The sequence below is a fragment of the Chrysemys picta genome, chromosome 2 (assembly GCF_011386835.1).
Source record: "Chrysemys picta bellii isolate R12L10 chromosome 2, ASM1138683v2, whole genome shotgun sequence".
Classification (NCBI taxonomy): Eukaryota; Metazoa; Chordata; order Testudines; family Emydidae; genus Chrysemys; species Chrysemys picta.
In genome coordinates this window covers 268,970,880-268,988,592 of record NC_088792.1, presented here as the reverse complement: position 1 = coordinate 268,988,592, position 17,713 = coordinate 268,970,880, and the positions used below count along the sequence as shown (strand labels likewise).

General features: G+C 42.9%; 1 protein-coding gene and 1 long non-coding RNA gene across 3 annotated transcripts in view; one reads left to right on the top strand and one right to left on the bottom strand.

Annotated features, from left to right (window-relative positions):
* Positions 1 to 901: 901 nt before the first annotated feature.
* Positions 902 to 3,143, bottom strand: LOC135981814 (uncharacterized). The gene is made up of 2 exons (XR_010598985.1): positions 3,001 to 3,143; positions 902 to 2,210 (listed from the first exon to the last, which is right to left on the bottom strand). It is a non-coding gene; the product is annotated as an uncharacterized LOC135981814 (long non-coding RNA).
* Positions 3,144 to 3,278: 135 nt separating this feature from the next.
* The window catches only part of FBXO32 (F-box protein 32), a 33,579-nt gene continuing 19,144 nt past the window's right edge, over positions 3,279 to 17,713 (top strand). Inside the window, exons 1-4 of one of the 2 annotated variants that reach the window (XM_005288774.5) lie at positions 3,279 to 3,597; positions 9,707 to 9,819; positions 11,678 to 11,727; positions 12,464 to 12,556. In XM_005288774.5, coding sequence (XP_005288831.1) covers positions 3,482 to 3,597; positions 9,707 to 9,819; positions 11,678 to 11,727; positions 12,464 to 12,556 — 372 coding nt within the window. In that variant the 5' untranslated portion in view covers positions 3,279 to 3,481. The remainder of the gene's footprint in view (positions 3,598 to 9,706; positions 9,820 to 11,677; positions 11,728 to 12,463; positions 12,557 to 17,713) is intronic. The other variant, XM_042861012.2, reaches the window with a different exon arrangement.

The following is a 17,713-nucleotide window of genomic DNA, read 5'->3' as shown; positions in this document are numbered from 1 at the left end:
GGCCATGGTGTGTAGCACACTGCAAGCCATGAGATCAGTTATGCACATGGATTGAGGGCTGGATTTTACTTTTTTTTCTGATCAAAACAATATGTAATAAGCTTATGTTTTAAGTTCTGGTGGACCAGCTATTCTCAGGGACAGGTACAGTTCTGCTAATACAGCAGTTCTCCTGGCATGCCACATCTAGAACTCAGAAGCACTTGGCATACCACCTTTCTCATTTTAATCAATGTAGTTATAATGGATTTATTACGCTGATACTATATCTTAAATCAGCCAGCATATTATCTGATCACAGCTCACGCACCACAGTTGGAAAACCGCAGAACGATTAACTATCACACATTTGTTGTTTCCTTTTAATTCATTAAAATGTCTTTGTATTTAGCTACTATCCTTGAATATTAAATATTTTCAGAGTCATTTAAAAATACATTACAGATGAGTCTGAGCCTCAAAATTCAAATCTAAATGGAAAATAATTGACATGAGAAGGGAATGGATCTTGTAGTATATATTGTTAGTTTCTGTCTCTATCCCATTCTAGAGCACAGATCAGACTTGCATGTAAGAGTTGCCAAATGATTCTCATTAAGAGGATGAACATATTTTCAGTGACATATGTCTGACCGACTTAACTTACTTGGCTGGGCACTGCAGCCAGTGACACCAAAATAACATACAGCTGGCAGTCTTTGTTCAAATACACCTAAATTAAATTTAACACCATTAGAAGATGGCCTCACCCTGGAGTAGGTTTAAGGTCATCTGCAAATCATTGCAGTGTTAATCACCCCCTTGGCCCTTACAAGAGTTGTATTCATTGTAATATATGTAGTTCCTCATTCTCCAAAGGCAAGTAATGGAAAACACACAAACTGGCAGGTCTCAAGGTTGATTTCTGTTGCACTCGATTTATTTGTAACAGAGAATGGCTGATAAACATTTTCATGATTAAAAATGTACTTTGCCAACAAATTATTATGAGGGGGCTCAGAGCATCACATCTCACTTGTTATTCTGCATGCACACAATCCACACAACATAGAATCATAGAATTGTAGGACTGGAAGGGACCTTGAGAAGTCATCTAGTTCAGTCCCCTGCATTCATGGCAGGACTAAATATTATCTAGACCCTCTGAGCCACATATGACAATCTTCAGAAGTTCGAGAGCCAGGGCACACCTGCCGGGAGCCGGGGGCTAGGGCTTCAGCCTGCTCCTGCTGAAGCCCCGAGCCCTCGCAGGTGTGCTGCACAGGGCTGAAGCTCCAAGACCCCCCCCCTCCCTGTTTCTGGGACACCATGTTGTTATAACTACTATTACAGTACTGCCCCTGCACAATCACATAGCAAAACAGTCCCAGCCTTGGTGCACTTCCAGTCCAAATAGAACAGACTGACAAAGGATTTTCCAGATGAGGACAGAGGTAGAGAGATTAAGGAAATCATCCAAGGTCACACATGAAGTCTGTGGCAGATCCAGCAATTGACACCCCCTTCCTATTCTCCAAGCGCTAGGCTACTGCCTTAACAGCAAGACCATCATTCTGCCATGTACAATGGAGTCTCTTGCAAGGTCCCGGGGAAAGGGAGGGCCCTGAGTGCAGGGTCTGTAAAATCTGTGTAAATACAGTGAAATTGGAGGGGCCCCAAATCTCTCTCGATGGGCCTGGGTTCAGGCAGACTTACAGTTGGTGTTTGGAGTTTTAAATGAGTTGCTCAAACTAGCTGGTATTCAAGGTTTGATTTTTTTTTTCTTAACTTCAGCATTCCAGCTTCCTCACTTGCAAACATTTCTTTGTGTAACCTCTGTGTGTGTGTGTGTGTGTGTGTGTGTGTGTGTGTGTGTGTGTGTGTGTGTGTGAGAGAGAGAGAGAGAGAGAGAGAGAGAGAGAGAGAGAGAGAACACATAACAGCTTCTCTAGGAAGTGTCAGTTGTTGCAATCCCACAAGTCAGCAGATAACTCAGCCCCCTCAGGAAAGGTTGACAATGTGACTTGGATTATGACAGCTAGGCCACTGTGGGGGTGTTTATCTCTCCCGCACACACTTATACAAGCGGCCTAGCTCCTTTATTTATTTATTTACCACCGAGCACTGAAGTGGAGTGAAACCATTCATCAGCGAATCAGAGCACTTGCCTGCTTGGTACAGTTTAACATACAACAGCAGCTGTTCCCAACCTAGGGAGAAACATGGAACACCTGACAAACAACAATGCAAGGACAGTTAGTCACAATTTTTTTTTCTATTGACACTTCAGATTCTTTTACTGGCAGAATTTCAAAACAAACACACACACAACCAGGAAATGCCAAGAGTACATCTTTTTGAAGTTCAACAAATAGCAGCTAGAAAATTATTTCAAAGCCACTGTTATTTAATTAAATTCATTCGCTAATGTGTTTATTTTCACTGATTTCAAGGATTCATCCTCTGTTTGGTGTGCTTGTTTTTTAACCAACATTCAAACAAATCATTATCTCTATAAAATAAACTCCCCTGGCTGGACTTTTTTTTTAATGTGTTCAAGTTCTGTTTATGATCATAGAGGTCAAGTTCTAGAGAAACAGCCAGGTCAGCTACCAAATCAAAAGTTCATTAATATAGATGACATATGCAAATTACTGGCACCGTCTGAAAATCCACACGGGAGCATGGGAAAATTTATTCTAAATTATTATACCACCCTCCCACCGTCTAATATATTACCTAGCCCCCAAATCCATCCAATCTGCCGGTCTCTATAGCTTTCTTCCATAGGTATCTAATCTCATAGCTATCTATCCAACCAATCTATTTAGCTCCCTGTAGCTCTGCATCTACGCAGCATATCCATCCCTCCCATCAGTTTATCTATGGCTCTATCTGCCCACTTTAGGAATAGGGTGACCAGATGTCTCGATTTTATAGGGACAGTCCTGATATTTGGGGCTTTGTGTTACATAGGCGCCTATTACCTCCCCACCCCCTGTCCCGATTTTTCATACTTACTGTCTGACTCTGGTCACCCTACTTAGGAAATAAAGACCGCAACGCCTTGCGGAAGAAGAAGGGGGAACGGCTGGAATTAGATGGGATGTTTATGGACAGACATTCATTTTTATTCTTGTTATTCACACTCGCTCTCGCAAATTCAGGGATACTTGGCAGCCCAGCGGCCGGGTCTGAAGTTTCCACTGGGGATGGATTGTGCAACAAGCAGGAGGAGCCGAAGAAGACAGTCGCGAGCAATAAACAAAGCCACGTGTCTCCCCCCTGATCTAGGGGCCGGGCTAACGCCGCTCTTCCGGCAACAAAGAGCCCTCGGATAAATACAGCCGCGGCCGCTGCGAGGACACGGACACGGATCGGAGCGACGGTCGTACAACCCCCTTCCCCCAGCCACGCAACTGGGGACCCCCCCTCCCCGGCGCGCCCCTTCCAGGCTCCGTAGGGACCGGGAAAGCCCCTTGGCAGAGCTCCCCGCGCCGCGATGCCTTTTCTGGGGCAGGACTGGAGGTCCCCGGGGCAGAACTGGGTGAAGACGGCGGATGGCTGGACCAGGTTCCTGGAGGAGAGACACAGCGGCTATGTCAGTGATATAAACAGGTGCGTGGCACAAAGATGTTGCACTAGGGGGAGGAGGGAGTTGGAAACGCTGCTGTTGAGCGGGCGGGGGGTTATTGCATTATGGTGGGGGGGGGTTATTATTATTATTTGGGGGGGGGGGATGCGGTCTTTGCAAATATTGCCATGTCCCACTCTACAACGATTGTTTAACAAAAGCCAGTTTTGCCCTAGGTGCCAAGCTGCCCGTTGTGTGCGTGCGCGCAATGCCTTTGTTTCTGTTTGTGTGCGTCATTAGGAGAAGGAAGCTCCTTACCAGAGCTAAAGCCAAATACTAAAAAGGAGAGAGGCAGAGGGGAAAGGGGAGGGAATGGCCCGATGTGTCCGAAAGCTTCCTCGCTCCAGATGTGGGTTGCGCGTATCCGTGTGGTGTGTGTGAGTTCTGCTTTTTTAAACGGGCTAAGGTTTGGGAGACAACACGTCAATAAATTCCCAGACGAAACCTCATCCTGGTGCTTTGTTTTTTTTATTTTCTGCTTGTTAACTGTGGTTTCAGTAAAACTTAATTGAGGGGATTTAATAAGCAGCGCTGTTTTTAGAAAGCTGCTGAAGTCAGTAATAGCTTGTCAGACCTCTGAGTTCACTGCAACGTTCCCAGTGAGAGCTGGAGAGTTTTGAAACACCAGACTACAGATGGTTGTTTTTTGTTGTGGGTTTAGGCTCAACATCTCCTTCGGCCACCAGGGGGAGCTCTTTGGAGAGGGGGATCTAAATTACTCCACATTTGGCTGAGGAGCAGGAACTGGGTCTGGCAAAAGCCCGTCTTCCATTATGTCTGGTTAAAGTTGGCAATGAGCTGTCAGATGGTCTAAGATGGCTTCACTATGAGAGCCAGTCTTCCAATTTATTGGAGCCTTTGAAATATTTTTGGATGAGTGCACTGTATTAGCCTACAAGGAAAACCAGCAGAAAGTGTGGTTGTTTTTGAAGGTTTTAACCGCTGGAGCCCTCATCTGCTTATTGTTTGTAAGGCATCACTCCTTTATCTCTGCGCTCCAAAAAAAAAAAAAAGGCTAGTTATTTAATCTGAGGATTAGTTATACAATCCTTTATTCTGTAGTAGGCACTGTGGCAACTATGAATACAGAGACCAATTTGGAGCACTTGTCCCACAGCAATTGAGTTACAAGCAATCCGTACTAATTTGAGTGGCTTCTGGAATTTCAGAGCATACCATATTTAAAAACTGAAATTAAACAAAATGTGCAGGTTCTATTTTTAAACATTAGGGGCCTTTGTTTTTTTTTGTAAGCGTAACTGACGTAGGCTTGTTATGGCAAGCTCTCCTGGTTTATTGCTTTGGCATATACTTGAACACGGGCCATTAAACAGAGATCTGCTTTTTGTTCATTAGATGCTCGGATACATGAAGATGTCTAGTCACTTTTAACTCTAAAAGTAAAGATACATGTTTTTATTTTATAGCCATAAATGTAAAGCTATTGAAGGGTTAGGATCTCTACCCCTTCTTAATCTGTTTAATGGCCATTTTTCTTCTAAATGGGGGGGGACTTTGGGCTCCCCACTTTAATGCTTCATGATCTTCCTATCCTCTGATGTTTGCAGCCTTTGGCACTAGTGACTTTTGTGCTCTGTCTGAGTGAGGAAGTTAAACTCTATTACCAACGATAACACCAAGCAAAAGCATGTAAGGATAGTGAAGCACTGAAACATCTGGAGCTTTTTTATCCTGGAAGGTTTGGCTCATATACAGCATCTCACTGTCTGTGAGGTCCTCTCCTAGTTGAATAATCAAGGCCCAATGTAATTTGCAGGGTCATGTGGTCAGTCAGTGGCTCATGCCACTCTAGAACCCAAGATCTTGGGTCTTGGGCCTTTCCTTTAGCTACTAAATCAGGCATCCATGGATTTAAAGGAAAGATTGATAATCTACAGCCAAATTCAGTATCTACGTAATTCACATTCACTGGAATTGTACCTGCTCATGTCAGGACTGAAATTGGATCCAGGGTATTTACTGATTGAAAATTTTATCCCAGTCTCACCACCTTGACAGCATAGACCTGGGCCTGGAATCTTAAGACCTCTATTGTAGCCAATTTTGGATTATGTGGTGCCATTCTGTGGAGCACCAGTGAGTCATCTGGTCTGCTGACGTTTTTGTGTTCCAGTAAAATAAGCATGTAAACAAAGATACAACTTCTGTTGAAGAGAGGGATTAGTAAGACTCTGACTCTGGCTAAACACATTGGACCTGATTCTCCAGCTACTACATGTGTGCACTTACCATTGGGAGGTGCTTGTGTTCACCAGCTGCAGGACTTGGTCCAGTAAGTATATGGGCACTAGAGAGCTACTCCACTTCTCGCTGGCCACCCAAGTGTGTGTGGTTCTGCCTTCTTATGAGAGAGTGAACAGTAACTTATGTCTGAGAGTGGGGTTGATCACATTTTTTGATGTGCTGTAATTTAGAAATATACATGGCAGCATCAACAAATAAGCCCTGATCTTGGTTCATTGAGGACTGTGTCAAAACTACCATTGACTTCAGTGGTGCAGGATTGTGCCCTTAACAAGTGTCACCGAAAATCTTCTGAACCACTGCCAAACTGCCCCTGGAGAACTTCCAGGGAACTGCTTTCCCCCCCTCCCCCTCTTTTTCCAGAAGTAAACACTTCCTAAGGCTTCCCAGTTCCTGAGTTTAAGAAATATGATACCCCTGAAGCCATTAATCCTTCAGAGATCATAAATAATATTCTTCGTGGCTGAGTGGCTTGAGCATTCAAAGAAAACATCCGAAGGCAGGCAGTTAAGCTGGTTACAGTGTTGCATAGGTTGTAGGCAGGAAGACTTTGTTGCTACTTGTGGGGTGATGACCAACTGGCTTTGAAACAAGGGATTGGGCAAACCTTTCTTGCAAGGCCAATTCTTGTTTTTAAGGAGCACAGAGCGAGGATTGTGTAGGCTGATGACCTGGTCTGGAGATGAAATAATAGCATGCATTCGCACACACGGTCGTGATGGAAACGACTAAAGATGACTTGAAGGAAACATGATCTTGCTGTAAATTGCAAAGGGAACATGATCTCTTTGCAGTGGTGGTTTTCATCGTACTTTTTTTAACAAGCTTTTTAAAAGAAACTTTGGATTATAAACTATCAGATCGATATGTAAATAGGAAGAATGTCTGGACTAGTAGAAATAACTGTTGTTAACTGCAAAATAATTAGATTGGTGCTGTTCTTAAATTCACTTTGAAAGAAAGGGTCTGATCCAGTTAACAACAGTTCTTCTTTAAGGTTCATCTAGTCCAGTATCCTGTCTCTGACAGTGGCCAGACCAGATGCTTGGCAGAAAGGTGCAAGAACCCCTTAGTAAGTAGATTGGCATGGGTGTAAATCTGCCCCATGCACTAGGTCTCAGCCACTAATGGTATAATAAAGGTTTCAGATTATAGAATCATCAGTAAATTCACAGTCAGGGTTGTTGAGATTTAAGTTTTAAATCGGGACTGACATCCCTCTCTTTCACAGTTTAATTATTTGAATTTAATCTCTGAATCTGGCACAGTAATTCATCATAGGACAATTACATGTTCTGTGGAATTTGCTTTTAGTAAAGTTTTGACTTTTGTGCAGGAATTTTCTTAAAGTGCTCCCTTCTTGATATTTTATTCTGGCATTCTCTCACTTTTCTTTTACTTCCTCTAGTTAAACCACAGTTACCACAAAATCCAAACTTCACACACACCTGCCTCCGTCTCTGACATAGACCACTTTTAACCTTCTAAAACCAAGTGCCTAGAGAAGTATATCCCTAATTCAGAACATCCTAATTGAGCTGCACTGGTAATACCCAGCGGAACTGCAAGTTCCGTCAGCTGTTTCCGTTTTCCAGTGCTGCCAGCCTGACTCACTAGCTCCACTCCTTACAGAGGTAGGAAGCCAGGGAGGCAAGCTAGACAGCAGAGGATATAGAAGTGGGCTCCCAGAGAGGTGCTGCTGTAGGGGGCCATATGGATAAGAGTGGTTGTGGGGAGCAAGTAGAGTGAACAGGAGGGTAGAGAAAAGAGTGAAGATGTGTGGGGAGCCACCAGTTATCCCTCCTTATATCCCATTAATACCTCCATGTCCCCAAGCTCTGGGGGAGGTCTTCATTCTCTCTAGCTCTAGTCCCAGTCTCGTGGTTCCACTTATATGCATCAGACCAGAACACTCCTCATGTGCTTACTACAGGAAGACACTGCCTCAGAGACAGAGTCATTAGCTCTGTACAGTATTAGTCAGATGACTAAGAACTAGACTTCAGACTGTCAGAGCAAGGATCTGTCATGTAATTTGTCTGCACAGCCCCACACTCTCAGTGCCACTGCAGAAAAGCTGATAACTAACCTTCCATACATTACTGTGATACACTGTCTTTTGTTAGTTATATATCCTTTGTCTACACTTGTTTTTGAGCATGCTGATCTCTTTAAGTTACTTTGTTTTGCAACAGAGAGAGGTGGGAGAAAAATTCTATCTTTATTGGGGCTTTTCCTTTTTATTTATCTAGCATCCGATATTTTAAAAATGTTATTTAAAAACTGGAACAATAAACAGCACACAAGTGCCCAGCTAAGGTTAAAGATGAGCTTGGTAGGAAGGGAAACAGCTTAACTATTTAACATCATACCAAAAGGGACTGCTTATGTGCACACATCTCAGACAGGAAGCTCTCAGTGCAGTGTACAAAGCAGTAGATTGGAGCATTTTTTGAGCCCCCAGGAGTGTAATGAGATTGGCCCCTCTCTTGAAAGAGGAAAGCAAGAAACAGGTACTTTACAGGCCCGTTTAAGTGTAACTGAAGCAGTGATGATAAAACCGAAAACACAGGACCAGACTTTCAAACCAGGCCCCTCCAGTACAGATCTCCTTCTCCTTTCTTTCTCCAGGCTCCTAGAAAGGAGGACGCTCTTTTTTTTCACTTCTATTTCCAACCCCCGAGTCCCCTGATGTGATGCTTCTCTAGCTGTCCTGTAGCCACCTGATACCTGCCAGGATGTGTGTGTCTCTACTACTCTCCCCATCACCTGCAATCCTCCCATTATATAAATGGCTTCAGTGCAGTGTCACCTCCGCTGCTGCTGCTCACAGCTCTCCCTAGCAGCAGGAGCATCTGTTGCCTTTCCCTGCTCTCCACAGGATTCTGAACAACAGCAATGAAACTGACCAGAGTCTTTTCAGTTTCACTCTGCAGCTTGGCAGTGCTTATTCAGAGTTAGGCAAACATCACTGGGCTTTGGATCAAGCTCTTAAAGTCAGTGAGTCTTTTTCCACTGACTTCAGTGAGTTTGGGATTATACTCTTAAAAGGAAAAAGAAAGAGCTCTAGGTCCCTTTGCCAGATATTATACATTCAAACAAAAAGAAATGCACAGCCTTTCTAAATGCAGGAAGGGGAAAAATACACTCTGGCCACAGATCCCGACCCTTCATACATATCACCCACTTGTCTACAGACTCTGGAAGACAGCCACCGAAACATGAGTCAGGGTTGTGTTATCTTTGTATTCATAAAAGTTAAAAGTTATGGTTTGTTTGTTTTTAATTAAAGCTTAGTTTTCTCCCCAGCCCTTCCAGTAATTGGCAGGAAAAGCTTCTTACTCACAACTAGATGGTGAATTCTTCAAGCACTCTGGTTATACGCCTTCATAGGTGTGCATTGTGCTTTATAAAACCTAGCATACCCCTGCTGGAAGGAGTTGCAATCTAAGTTAGGTAGAGCATAGGGTAGGAATCAGACAAGCAGGCAGAGGTAAAAGGAAGGACAAGAGTGCTCTACTGCAAGGTCATGAAGTTGATTGTGTAATATGCTTTGGGTGTGCTCCTATTCACTATAATTATGTATATAATCTAGCACAAGAATTGGGTGGGTGAGGTATTTGAATGCTTTGTGGGAAAAGGTCTTCATTATTGGACTCTAAAACTGCTTATAGTTTTCTATAGAATAGCACTAGAATGAGCTGTTTAACAGCAAACAAACATGGGTTCCTGGAACCAGATATGTGGAAAGAGTAAAATACAGTTCTTACAGTAAAACGTTCCCCAGACCAAAGAATAAACAGACTCTCTGCCTTGTGTCATTCACAGTTACTGCAAAAAGGAGGATTACAACAAGGAGAATCTCTTCAACAGCATGAACTATGATGTTGCTGCCAAGAAGAGAAAGAAGGACCTGCTGAATAACAAGACAAAGATCCAGTGTAAGGCAGCAAGTGGGGGACTTTTAAAACCAAAGTTGCTTGAGGATGATTATAAAACACACACACACACATATAGAATCTCTCAGAAAGTGTATGAGACACTTGTGTGTGCGGCAGCACCTCCAGAAGTCTCTTGAGAGTCTCTGCACCCATGTTTGACCTAAGTCGAGAACTTGGATACATTTTAATATGAAGATATATGCCTGTGTTATGAATTCCTTCTCCAAGTGTTTGTACTTGTTGTGTTCAAATTTTTGTCATTTGTATTTGGCAGAGGGAGAGTAATTTTTTCCTATGGCACATTCAAGTGAACCAGTTCCAATTTTTTCCCTCCTATAGACTTCCTTGTGTACAACAGATTGAATTCATTCTCCTGTCCACATATGCACTTAAAACCCATTTATGTTAATGGAGGTTCCAAGCCTGAGTGTGAATTCTGATCCTACCTCTGCTACACAAAATGCATGCAAAATGAAATCTAGGATTCAGACTCGCTCTCAATAGAGGACGGTTTGAACTCTGTTCTATGCACAGTTAAGGCCCCTATCTCTCAGTTGGCTTCATGTGGTTGGATCCATGGTATTCTGCACAGACACAAGGGTCTGTGTGGATCTGATTGCAGGATTGATACCTAAATGTAATGCATGTGAAGGCTACAAACATCAACATACACAGAGAGGAAGTGAAATAGGTTATGATTCTCACTGTATTATTGGCTCACTATGCAACCTCCAGGATCTTTTCAACAGCTGATGTGAGCCTTTAGTCCTGGATACGATTGTAGTTAAATGTGCAATGTGAAGAAGTTGTTACTGTGACAGCCTTTGGCCAGATATGACCTTAATCACTGACTTAAATGGAGTGATTCAGGATCTGCACTCATGTGCACCTGTAACTTTTGTTTCCAGACTTGAGTGAATATATCTTTGCATTCAGTTTCCTCTCTGTGGAAATCAAGTGTGTGTTTCTGGGAGTGGGGGGAAGTGGGGGAGCTTTTCATCTCTAATAACGTTAGTTGATAAATGGCCACTGTGTCATACACTGAATGTCCTAGTTCAGTGAGGTGAATGGGATGGGAGAGGGTTGCGTGGGTTCCTATCTCTTGGATTGGCTATTATATAGCTGGAGATATCTTTCTTCACGGTTGGGTTAAAATACAACAGCATGATGTGTGTTTGGGGGGGAAGGCAGTGGTGTCACACTGGGGAGGAGAGGAAAGGTGTTTATAACTCCTCTTTTTCAGAGGGCTGAAAGGGAAGCTTTTGGGAAGGGACCTCCCACAAAACATGGAATGTTTCAGGCCCAAATGAGATTTTTGCTTTTCTGTTTAGAAAGGATCATGCAAGTGATGAAAGCCATTTCTAATGGAACTGCCTATATAATTGTAACTCTAGCACTCGCTGTTATAAACACTATAGTGACTGTTAGTCTAGTGTCTTATGACACATTAATCCAAACTCTGTAACTGAGGTAATGAGTAATTAAAGAAATCAATAATAACAAACTCTGGCTGTCAGCCACGCTTATTGTCAGAGAGCAAAGAAAACAAGGGGCTATAGTATGTTCACAGCATATAGATTAAATATCTACAGTCTTGGACTGTGTCACTGAAACACAAACCTTTTCTAGGATCCTGGCTGTTGCCTTAGATAAACGAATGTGGAAATAAAGCAATTCATTGATGGTCTGATTCTGATCTGTGTTACACTGGTGTAAATCGGAAGCAACTCCACAAGGGTCAGTGGAGTAGTGCCATTATAGAACTGTTGTGAGAGTAGAACTGGGCTTCATCTTTCTGCAAAGCTAGGTTTTTATTATATATAAAATAAGTGAAGAAAATCTGTCTTTGTCTCAACAGATTTCCATCAAGAAAAATGGATTTATGTCCACAAGGGAAGCACAAAAGAAGTAAGTACCCACTGTTTTATTTCCCCCATACCATTTGTCCAAACAGCGTTTTTTATGGGGCCAAATCCTCAGGTGGTGCAAATCAGCAGAGCTCCGTTGAAATAAATGGAGCTGTGCTAATTTATACCACCTGAGGATCTGGCCTATGATTACTATTGCAGTAGTATCTACAAGCCCCAATTAGGGCTACATTGGGCTAGTCTCTGTACATATTTAAAACAAAAAGATGATGTTGTTTGCTTGCTTTTACCAAAATCTAGTGGTAAACTAAGCAGCAACACAACTGCAGGCTTTCCCACAGGTAAGAAAGTTCAGCAGCACAGTTCTGTTGTGTGTGTGTGTGTGTGTGTGTATATAGAGAGGAGCAGCTGCAAGAAACCACATTGTACATAGGCCCTTCATGTTGAGCCCTAGGAATGTATTACTTTCCCTGTCTTGTGAAATTATTGAAAGAGATCAAATTGAGCTATTTGGAGGTCATGGATAGGGCCGAGTTCTCTTCTTAGAAACAGTCATAACTCCCATTGGGCTGCATTCTCTGGGGACATAAATAGACACAATTCCATTGAAGTCATTGGAGATGTGCCCGCTTACCCCAGCAATGAGTTTGTCCTGTAGCATGCCCACGTAAGTATGTTAAGATGCTATGCTGGCCTGGACCACATACACCCATGACTCTCAATTCAGACTACTAAACAACAAAACATGACCCAGCTTTGTTCTTTTTCACTCTCAGCGTCATGGCTACTGCACCTTGGGAGAAGCTTTTAACCGACTTGACTTCTCAAATGCTATCCTAGACTCCAGACGGTTCAACTATGTTGTAAGGGTGAGTATACGGCCATAACTTACTTTGCTGTAACTTCTAGCGCAGACACCAGTTGCTTAACTTAACTGAGCTGAGAACAAATACTGCACTGGAAAAGATCTGCAAGACTACGCTGTGGTCTCCTTGAGTGCAAGAGGGAAGCTTCAAGAACTAGTTAATGAAGCATTTTCTGATGCATGGAAAGGAGGGTCCATCTGTTAGAAATTGCTGCATGGGCAGGATAGATCACACATAGCCTTCCTTCAGATCCAGTGAAAATGGGGGCTAGTGTGGGGGCATGGAACAAGGTCTACACTTCCTCCAGATTTCCTGATCAAACTGTTTATTTTGAAACTTCTTAGGTGTTAAGTCTGTATGGGACTAGGGTGGAGGCAGTGTTTGTTGTTTAAAATAAAGTTATTGCCATCTGTTCAATGGCCTCTCTGGAGTGAGATGGCCATCTCAGCTGTGTTCCCAATGAACAGGTCTCCATGTCACAAGCTGATAAATGAGGTAGCAATTTTCTTGGCAGTCTCAGCAGAGTGTGCAATAGTCACAGGAACTGACCACGTCCTTGCTTCTGGAGGTGGTCCATTCAACTCATGGTTGAAGCACTCTGGCAGGGAACTGTGGAAGAACTTTGTAATGTTGATGCTTGTGCTGTATCTGCTCTTGGAGAGCTTCAGGTTGCCAATCCGGCCCCTTACTGAAAGCTAAATTCAAGTTCTGGTTGATGTAACTCCACCTTTGGTGTATGCTACAAAGTATGAGATGAAATCCTGGGCACCACAGAGGGCCCACGGTTCCCCTCCATGGCGTGTTTGAGATGCAGGTGAAGGTTACAGCTCCCTGAATGCCATGGACACTAAACCTGCGGTGACACACTATGAGATGGGAGAAGTTTGAGAGTGGGGTGTATAGGATCCTGGCTAACTTCAAGGAATCTCTGGCTACAAACTGTGAGAAAGCAGAGCTGCTATTACAGCTCCATATGTTATGGCAGCTTCAACAGACCAGCTGTTCTGTTGCCCTTGCATAGCCTCTTATTTAATCGAAGGATAAATTAGCCCCAAGCTTCTGTGTAGGTTCCCCATGCCAAGCCCTCTTACTCTGGGTTTTCACAGAAGACCAAGAGTTCATCTCACTTTCGCAGCATTCAGAAGGTGTCATTTTTATTCCATGATTCTGTGTGCGGTAATGTGTTTATGTGCACGTTATCCACAAATGGATCCGTAATTTCAGAATATGCTCATTGAGACTGAGAATTCTATCAGCTAGTTTCTAATGGCAAAAAAGCAGCTAGAAAATCTGTTTAAAAATTCAAGGTTGTCTATAAACGGCTCCTTTTCACATTTCATCAGCCGTTAATCATTGGGGGAGCACCAGCTGTTTAGGTTTTAGATTCTGGTGCAGAGTTTTTGCTGGCATGTTGCTCTTCCCCAGTGAGCCAAATGTTATAAAAGAGTCAGCCAAAAAGATGATACTCGTTAGGCTAGCCTTGGATATCTCACCTGTTGTCTAGTCAGATGTAGGTCAGGCATCCCAAACGTCCAATCAAAACCTCGCAGTGTAGGGTAGAAGTGTCTCTGTTACTCAAATCACCAGGCGGTTAACCTCTTGCGGCCCAGTGGGGTCACTGTTCATTGCATGAAACTTAATTTAGGCCCCTTTTTATTTATTTGTTGTCCTCTTTAATTCATTTTATAATCAACCCCTCTGTGCTACCCTTAGTGTAGTATGTTGCCCATCACCCACCTATGTAATGAAGTGGCATTTCTTTTTAAATACCAGTTATGGAACTAGTTAAGCTATTGTGCAAGCTACCACAAATCGGGTCAAATGCAGTTTCTAGACTCATGGCAGACTTTTATGGGCACTCCTCCAACCTAATCATAATCCTTCATTGCCTGGATGTTGGGCATGATACTCTCTTGACATTTTAAGAAAGGACATTCAAATAGCTTCTTAAATTTAGATTGGAATAGGGATGGGAGGTTGACCTGATGTCTTCCCCCTGCCCCCCTCTTTCACTTGTGTTGATAATTGATGATGGGCAGGGGAGTAGGGGAATCGCTTCTCAGCTCCTGCTGCCCATCACTTCCCTAGTTACGCACTTATGATTCATCACTGAAAGTTGAGATATTGTCTTCTAAAGCTTCCGTGCAAGTGGAAAAACTCTGGTATAGTGAGTATTCCAGGTGGTGTCTAATGCTGTATATCTAACATTACATGCAGCTTTGTACCCTTTGATTAAGGTAAGCTCCAGAGGCAATCTTAGTAGGAAGAGCTACTGATGAGCCGTTCACTAAGCACCCTCGGCTTGATTTTTCAGAGGGGCTGAGCACCTGCCGCTCCTGCTGACTTGAGTTGCCATTGTGGGTGCTCTGCAGTTCTGAAAATCAAGTCCCATATGTGAGACACAGAATTCCTAAAGGATGGTTGTTCCTTCTGTTTAGAAATGTCTCTAGCACTTCAAAGAACGCTCTACATGGTCTGAGATAACATTTGGTAAAGAGAAAAGGGCCTGACTCTCATTTACATGCCTCTTCACATTACAAGAGTGGCATAAAGGGGGCCTTAGTGTGAATGCAAGTCAGGCCCAAAACAGTGGAAAAGCATCTTTCTGACATTAGAGTAAATTCATTAATGGAGTTGCACCAGAAATCAGCTTGGCCCATGAAGTTTTAAATCTTGTTAATTTAATTTTGCAGGGCTCTGCTCTGTGACAGCTTAAAGCTTTGACCAGGAGATAAGTAAAATGAACTGTGGCATTTCCATAGTGGAAGTAACAACATTCAAGACTAAAATCAGTGCATGTTCTCATTTGTCTGAATTACCTCCCACCTGAGCTTTATGAAGTTTTTTCCAGTAGTCTTAACAAAGTATGAAACTTTCTAATTTAAGATGACTGGTGGTTTGTTTTGTTTTTTTAATCTGCCAATCTTAAATGCGGGGACCATGGTTCAAATGTAAAACTGGTTCCTTCAATGAAAGCTTTCATGAGCCAAGTCTCTGGTGGATAATAGCTCATAAAATACCACGTGCACTGGAGTTGCTCATGAAAGGCCCTTCCTGGAGATGGATTTCCTCTTTAGATCCACCATACGGTCTGTTGCAAGACAGGATGAGGACTTCTAGAGCACACAAATGAGCCATACACTCCCTGGAACATGCCTTGACTAACAGCAGGCTAACGTCCCCTCCTACCCCTTTCCCCAAATGTCCACGGAACTACAGGAGTCTGATTAATTCCATGGTAGCATGTGGAAGTGCTTCCCAAGTAGTAGCATTTCTGTATTGGAGCTGGGAAGCAGAGGAGAGAAAAGCCACAGATGAGCTTGGAGAAGGAATGGAGAGGCAAACAGTGATAGGCCTAAAACATTTTTACTATTGTATCTCTAACTTTTAGTCCACAATTTTTGTAATTATCTAAAATGTATCAATTTTTGTATAGCTCAGTGGGCTCTCATGCTAATAGTTCAACGTGCTCCTGGACTGCCTCTAACATATTTACTTTGCATGAATTTTATGTCAACATAAGAAACATATACAGGCTTAAGACTTCTTACTTTCGGCTGCTGGATCTTATTAGATAAGTAGGTTACAAAAGAAGAATCATGTTATTTAGGAGACTCCCGGACTAAAAAGCCTAACAGTGCATTGATTTGCTAAGTTTGAAGGTTTTACAGGCTTATTAGTGACTTGTTAGATTGAGGTGGAGGTGGTTTGGAAATATTCAACAGGTGTTACCATTAATGCCTGAAACAAATTCTTGCAAGTGTCACGTTAAAATGACCCATGCCTTGCTATACATTATTTAGGCTCAGAGTAAACCCTGCATATTTTCAGCTAGTTGGGTCTACATAGTAATGAGAACAATTTGGGCCCAGTGTTTTAATCCTGATGTGGTCATGGTTACAGTGCTATTAAAAATGGAAAATGCACAAAAGTACATGCCATACAAACAAGTAAAATGAGATGAGACCTTTAAACAGCACAGCAACCTCCAAAGCTATTGACCATTTTCTGAAATGTTCACTTATCAGATGACAGTGAGATTTTGCAGACTTTCCTTGCTTCGGAAGGATTTACCATGCGATAGTTTCATAGCAGCAGTTTGCAAGAGATGACAAGCTGTCACTGTAACACTGTATTTCAGCACATAAAAGCTCAGGGCTTGATCCTGACCTCAGGTACGTGGGTATAGATCGGTAGAATTGTACGATCTGGACAGCTCATCGTTAGCCTAATGTGCACTCTTCAATTGATGTATTTTTTAAATTTCTGTTAGACTTAGTATTGGTAGTCCTGGATTTATGCCACATAGCAGCATCTGTTAGTTAAATTATTATAACTCATGGGACAGACACTGACATATCCACTATCACATTCACTTCAAGCTGAAACTTGGCATATGAGGCTTCAGCCACAGAGCAAATAGAAGTGCTGGGAGTGGGGGAGATTTGTTATAGTTTGGATGTTAAAAGCCAGATCCTCAGCTGGGGGAAATCAGTGTAGTTCCTTTGATTTACACCAGCTGAGGATCTGGCCCTAGATGTTTAATTTTGCCCTCGGACTTTTCTAGTTTGACTTGTTTTCACACTTCTGTAACTCCAGAAAGCTGCCCTTTAAGAACCACGTAATGCATATGTACTTCATGAAAACCGGGCTTTTAATGAGTTCAGTTCACTTACCTGTGCAGTTCAGCAGCAAAGGTTTTAGAAGCTCTAGCTAAGCAGTGTTTTAGAGTACGGCACGAGGGCATATACATCACTACAGGAAACTAAAACTGTTCCAAAAGTAGCTATTCTGTTCTCTCGTGTCAGTTGCTGATGCTGTGGTCTGTACTCTGGCATATGCCATAATGGTTTAATAGGAGTCCCAAAGTAAGGTTTGACTAGTGCTGGGCAGCCCTGTTTGTTTGTTTTTGGCTGAAACCAAAAGGTGCCCGGCTTCACCTTTGGAGCACATTTTGTTCCCAGTCCCAACCCACAAGTCTCTTCACTTGCAGCCCCTCACACATTCAGCCCTTGCTGCTGTTTGTGGAAGGAGACCCAGTAGCCTTCCCACTCCTAAGGTCTTCAGGAGGCAGCAGCAAGCTGGCCTGCTGCCTTTTAAACATTCCAGTCTGGGACTTTCTGGTTGGAGCTCAGGGGTTGTTGGGCTGGAGTATCTTCT